The sequence below is a fragment of the Embiotoca jacksoni genome, unplaced genomic scaffold, assembly GCF_022577435.1.
Source record: "Embiotoca jacksoni isolate LCO1_2020_lvr unplaced genomic scaffold, fEmbJac1.0.p SCAF_13, whole genome shotgun sequence".
NCBI classification, from domain to species: Eukaryota; Metazoa; Chordata; class Actinopteri; family Embiotocidae; genus Embiotoca; species Embiotoca jacksoni.
The window spans coordinates 9,543,602-9,550,270 of NW_027185263.1; the positions used below are offsets into that span (position 1 = coordinate 9,543,602).

The 6,669-nt window shown below is 39.6% G+C and overlaps 1 protein-coding gene across 3 annotated transcripts in view; it reads left to right on the top strand.

Annotated features, from left to right (window-relative positions):
* The window catches only part of grik1a (glutamate receptor, ionotropic, kainate 1a), a 32,084-nt gene extending 26,235 nt beyond the window's left edge, over nt 1-5,849 (top strand). For 2 of the 3 annotated variants that reach the window (XM_069146332.1, XM_069146330.1), the window contains 2 exons: nt 1,104-1,354; nt 4,269-5,849. In XM_069146332.1, the coding sequence (XP_069002433.1) occupies nt 1,104-1,354; nt 4,269-4,436 (419 nt within the window). In that variant the 3' untranslated portion in view covers nt 4,437-5,849. Of the gene's footprint in view, nt 1-1,103; nt 1,355-2,137; nt 2,843-4,268 lie in introns of those variants that run through there. The other variant, XM_069146331.1, reaches the window with a different exon arrangement.
* Nucleotides 5,850-6,669: the final 820 nt, after the last annotated feature.

Here is a 6,669-nt window from a genome sequence, read left to right on the forward strand (position 1 = left end):
AACATCCACCACAGAATGAAGAACATCTGCAGCATTTTAATGCAGAGAGGGCAAACAGCCAGAGCCTCCCCAGAAAGTAATGTTGGCATTGACCCCTGTTGTACAAGACAGTGGTGTTGCTAATCCAGTCCAATTAGATGTTGAGCCAATCTCGTGTCTGTATTCAGCTTCTTTCCCCTGTTAGTAAAAGCCACAAACACAAGCAGGCGTGAACTATATGTAGAGATGTAAATAATGAACAAGAAGCAAGATTGCTCAGTACCTGCACCTGTTAAATACTGTAGATAAGAACAGTATTTAACAGGTCAATTTTTAATTAAGGACACTACGGGAAGCTTCTGTTGTGTGTCATTGGATGCAGGTCAGGTGATACGGTATTAAGACCACTGATATAAATCGAGAACACCAGATACAAAGCAGGAAACTGATGCCATCCTTCATCACAATATGTAGCTGGTAGGCAAACTGCATTCAGGATAGGATGTGTGTCAGGACCAGACCCTTCAATTAATGGCTATTTTAGTTGTCTGTTGTATTTGGAAGGATATTTTTTCACAAACAAATATCAGGTTCAGGTTAAAGACCTAAATGCAGCTGAGTGTCACGCTGCTTTAACAACCTGAGGCTGATTCCCTCAGGGCAGAAGCAGTGGTGTCTGGGCTGAGCTGACATGTGAGTCTATTCAGCTCTTCTCTCACCTGATCTGTGTGTGTGTGTGTGTGTGTGTGTGTGTGTGTGTGTGTGTGTGTGTGTGTGTGTGTGTGTGTGTGTGTGTGTGTGTGTGTGCTTATGTGCATATGTGTGTTGGGGGGTGAGAAAGTAGTGATGATAGAAATATAAGCATTCGTAATGCTGTATAAAGAGAAGAGTATGAATGTATGTGCATATTAAAATCTTGCTTTGCAGAACTGCATTTTAACCAACAATAAGCATTACCAATGCAAACTATACCTTTACCTTCTGGTTACGAAGAAGAATAACTGTAAAGAGGACTGCCGTGCCTTATTTTATTAATGGGGCTTTTATCAATAAAGAATGAAGAGTGAGCAGTGGCATGTAACTGCTCTGTAAATGTCTTTTCTATTTACCGTCTCCCTCACCAGGTTCTCCCTACAGGGATAAAGTCACCATCGCCATCCTTCAGCTGCAGGAGGAAGGCAAGCTGCACATGATGAAGGAGAAGTGGTGGAGAGGAAACGGTTGTCCAGAGGAGGACAACAAAGAGGCCAGTGCCTTGGGAGTGGAAAACATCGGCGGTATCTTCATCGTCCTGGCCGCCGGTCTGGTTCTTTCCGTGTTTGTGGCTATCGGAGAGTTCATCTACAAGGCTCGCAGGAACGCTGACATAGAGGAGGTGAGTAAGGGTGAGAACTGCTGTTCTTCTGCTATGCGGTGATGACAAATGACTGCATTTAATAGTACACCATGTGTTTAGAGGTTAGCCTTATAATGACCTCTGTGTTTGAAAGTATTGTTGAAGAAAGGATGCTGTTTCATTGAGTCATTTAAAAACAAGAGATATATAAGAAGTTCCAATATTTTCACTTTTGCACATTTTTAGTAACTGAGATCAAAGAATATTGTTTAGCTTGTCTTTGTTAGATTCTAATTAATATATTTTTAACTATATAAATGTTTGTTAAATGTTGTTTGCTCAGTCTAAATTCATTTAAGCAATGTTTTCCACCAGAAGGGATTTTTGACTTATCAGTGTCTGACAGTCCTTCACAGTAAACAGTGGGTTGGAGAGGCAGTGAATTGTCAGCTTCAAGTGACAGACAGCAAATTGATTCACTCACTGTTATTTGTGTAACTGAATTCTTTATTGTTTGCCAAAAATATGTCATCAATACTGGATTATGCCCAAATTGACATGCTCTGGTTATTCTTCTTAGAGACAAAAATATGATTAACTATTAGAGTGGAAATTCATCTGCTTTCAAGAAGAACATTTCATTTAACAATTACTGTCACTTCAATAACAGATCAACAATACCATGCACATGATTTGGGGTTTTATTGCCTTATTGTTGTATCTTTTATGCTTTTCTTTTTCATATCTTTTTTTTAAACTTTTTTTCCAAGTCCATTAATCTCTTTTGTGTTTTCTCCTCCATCCATTTTTTCTTTGCGTCAGGCCTTTTGTTTCTTTTATGGGGTGCAGTCCCGTCAGTTTCAGCGGCGTGGCTCCACCTCCTCCTCCGGCACCTCCTTATCTACTGATCTGGAGAGCGGCAGGCTGCTGGGGGATGACACAGAGTAGCCATGGCAGCACACATACAGCACACACTCACTCTAGACGATAGGTTTGTAACCAGGTGTCCGTCTCTCTGCCCTCGTTGATAATATCCCAGTATATCTTCACCTGCAGCTTCACCAGTTCCCAATTACTCTAACCCTTGTGCTTTCGATATTTGACCCTTGTGCCCTCAGCTCCTCCCTGCAAAGTTTCTGTTTTGTCTTGTGGTTCTGTTCATCTGGGATGTCAATGATGTTTCTAATACAGCCCTGGGCCATTATAGTCATCATGAGACCGCTAGAGTAGTGTTTTTCTGAGATTTATTCTTTTTAAATGAACTGCCAGTGACGTATTAGGGCAAAGTTTAATAAAATTACAATTTGGTTTTTCACAGCATTTCTCCTGATGCTTAACACCAGAATTCAAAATAATTGGGTTTATTTCAGCAGTTAGACAATATTTTCTTTGGGGACTAGCTAGCCAGGGGATAGAGCTCCTTATTTGCTTTCTCTTGTTATATGTAAGGAGCACTTTACTGATAACAGCCTAAAAATATTTACTTGTATTATAGAAAACCCTTAGGAGAGTTAGTTAAACTGTGAGTTTGAGTCCAAAATTGTAAAAATACAGTATCGTTTTCAAAATGTAGCATCACACTGTAACGACGCACCTAAAAAAGTGTACTGATATCCTATTTTTGAGCTGTCCTTGTGCAGCTTGTTAAGTAGCCTTCCAATAGCAGCGTAATCTCAGTACACATTGACTTTAAAAGCCTTTTGGGAAATCTAAAGATAGGAAAAGTTATTTGAATATGTTCCTTCTCATTAAACTCGTCGGTAGACTGGTTTGGTTGACTGAAGTTAGGATAACAGTGATTGAAAAATGTGCTGGGTTAAGATGTCCCCTGACACAAATCCAGAGCAAAAGGTAAAGTTGTAATTTCATAAATAGCTTCCAGTGACTGCAGACCATTTTAACTGAAGTAATGATGGATCACTGAGGAATATACTTTCAAGGTATTTGCTGCTCCCCTGGAGTGACCTTATCATGTCGTTGCAAGATCCAATCTGTCTCTTAAGTCTGGGAAAAAACGTTACCAAACTTTTAACTTGTGTCTAAAAGTTAGTTACTCTGAGACTGCCAGGTGGCAAGAGTCTGTATTTATGGGATATTACAAGTAAATTCATTTTACGTATTTAGTTCCAATCATGATTTTGTTTTTGCAAACCAAGACCAAAAAGTGCATGAATTCAACTTGTGGTTCTTGAAGGTCAGAAGCCAGTATAAATTGGGTTTTCTTTACTGATACTGAGTGTTACTGGTGCTCGTGGGAAACCCTGCAGGAAGCCATATTTGTTTCAGAAGTCTTAGGCAAAGCATGAGGATGAAAGAAGAAGGTCTTCTGTAGCGCTTGGATGTACAGACCAACAGATAAAGACTGGATGACTGTGCTGCAAATGATGATTTGCAAATTAAATTTTGTGAACACAATCTAGCAGAGACCAAAAGAAAAGGCACATAAATCTGACTGACGATTAATGTATTCAAAGCAATGGAATATTCTTCAGAATGGAATAAGCCAGAGGCTTTTCATTTCAGGTGGCCTTCCCTTTGATAATTTCAAATAATTACCACATTATGAATTCATAGCTCTATGCCTCAGATTGTTGCTCAGCAGACACTGTCCTTCATCTCTTGTCTCTGTAATTGGATTTTATGATGAGACAGCAGAGTTTACAAGTCTTTTATAACTCTCATAGATAAATTTACAATTTATGTGTGCTCTGTTATTTCTGGTCAGCCAACTTGAAGTCATTGGCTGCCTGCTCACATTCAGCTGCACCCAAACTCCCACAGGCTGCATCCAATAATTCCTTAACGAATGCAGTTACAGAGCAGAGGTATTTTTGTTTTTATGTTAACACATGTGCAGTTTTTAAATAAGGTCATAAAGAGTGTAATTAATTTATTGGGCATCATCTTTATTGGCATCTTAACCCAGGCCTTTAATTGTTCATCTCTTTGGCAGTGCGTGTCTTTTAGCGCTGTGATGGAGGACTTGGGTATCTCCCTGCAATGTTACAAAGGCACCCGGAGGAGGTCACGAGCCCACAGCGGGGCGAGGTCAGCCTGCATCTTCTGTCAACCCAAACGTAGTGCAAAGAGGGAGGGGGGGAGACGAGACTCCAGCACTTGAGCCTTGGATCTAAAAAGTCATGGAACCTACATCAGAGACTGCTATTTGATCACTTGCCACTTCTCAAGTTTTGTTTTATGGGTCATTAACTGATATGAAGTTTTACCCTCATCACCCCTGTCTTTAGACTGTATGTGTGGATGAGTAATATTAGGCATTATACTGTAGATGTAGTTTAAGGCATGGTAGCCTTCAATCAACATTAAAAGCAGGTGATGATTGCGAAAATAAAATCCAGTGTAAACCGTTACTGTTTCCTCATGGCTGTAGTTCACTGCTCTGAGCAGTTTGCAGAGTTGAATCTGCACACTTTATAGATTGTCCCATTGTGTAAAAGTATAACAATTTCACAGATTTTCTGAATAAATTTTTTTTTGCATTTTTTTAAACTGTTGTTATGGCTTGTCGCTGTTGTTTTCAACTGGCAGCGGTGTGTGTGTGCATGTTTATTTGTGTGCCTACTGGCAGCTTGCAAAGTAGCTTCAGAGTGGATTGCTGAGCCAACAGTGGCCAGCGAAAAGAGATAACAACCTCTAAGGAAAGACAGGAACACACCTGCTGTTTCATACCCTTAAAGCTCCCACATCACAGACATCAAAACACACACACACACTCACATAGACATGCATACTGTCACCTCAGAAATACTTGTGATCATGAGATATTTCTGTCTGTGCTTCAGAAAAAGGATACAAAGAGAGGGGAAGGACAAAATGAGAAGGGGTTTTGCTTTTAATGCCGGAAATTCTTAGCAGGTCAAAGACAAAACATAATTTTCTTGTTCCCCTGGGAGTAATCGTCTTTTCTTTCTGCAAGTTATTTTTTTCTGCTTGTTATTTGCTATATTTGAAAGCCTCAGGGGAGATTGTTGTCTCCCAGTAGTGACAGTGGATCCCAGTGGATATGTGCATTCAAAAGAGTAAATAGTTTCTGCCACTTTTTATGCACGTTACATAGCTTACCTATAGTTTATGTTGTGTTTATGAGCTAATGATCCATAGACAGAACCATAATGTGAACATAAAACCTTAATTTTGGAAATACAGCGGGTCTCCATAATCATTCCTTATGAAAAGTAGTTCATTGTGGAAGCACATGTATATGACAGCATTTAAGTTTGATATTGTCTGACTAATTTACACATTTATTGACCGCAAAAAATTCTAACCAGAAAAACTCTCACTGAACAGGTGAGGGATGAAAGTGTTCTCAGCAGCCTCAACACCATTACCTCTCTGCAGCATGAATACGGAGCACTGATTGATCAACCCCCGCCCCACCCTTCCCTTTGCTGGAACTCCACTCATTAAAACATGACGTATTAACACTTGAGCGCACACAAACACACCAAATATCCCTGCACACCATTACCTTACGACTAGTTGTAATGGCATTGTTATTTTTATTGACAAATCCGACCCTCATTTCCACTTTGTTGTGTATTTCATGCTACATTAGGAGCACCCCCGCAATATCCAGGTTTGAGTTTGTCCTCTGCAGCTGTCTTATAGGGTAAAAGAAATTAATCTGAAAGAAGAGCAATGTAAGAATTCTCTGGAGCTCCTTGTTTCTCTGCTACCTCTTGTCAACCTGTTTAATCTCTTCTGCTCATCAGCCCATATTTTCTGTGATTCTGTTCTTCTTTTACCCATTTAGTCTCACTCCACACCTGCCCTGAACTCTGTCAGCAGCCTGGACGTGTGCATTGTGAACTTTTGGAGAAGCACTGAAGCCAATTTAATATTTTCAAAAATTATAGAAATACTGTCATCAGTAAAATTACAATAAATTATACAATACAATCATTTGAGACACATAAATGTACATAAAATTATACTGACAATGTCAATATGACCAAATGCTGGTAGGAAAATAACTCTAAAAGGGAAAGACACAAAGGAAACAGACCATTAATGGAGCACCACATTAAATCTCAAAACAATTTATTATCAACAATGTCAGCACTTTCAAACCTGACCCCCGATTGTTGTTCAACCCTACCAGCTAATGTGGTGACATTTCAGACAGGAGAGAGTGATAGATTATATAAATAGTTTATAAATTACTTGACACACAGGTTGTGTCGTGACATTTTTCTCGGTGGACTGTGCGCCCTGGTTTGTGTGCATCCTAAGAGAATTGGACCAAGCTTTTCTTAATCTCTTCACGTAATGAGTTTTCTCTTTTTTGGTATTCAGATTAGTTCTGGGATTGGGCTGAGTCCAATGTAATA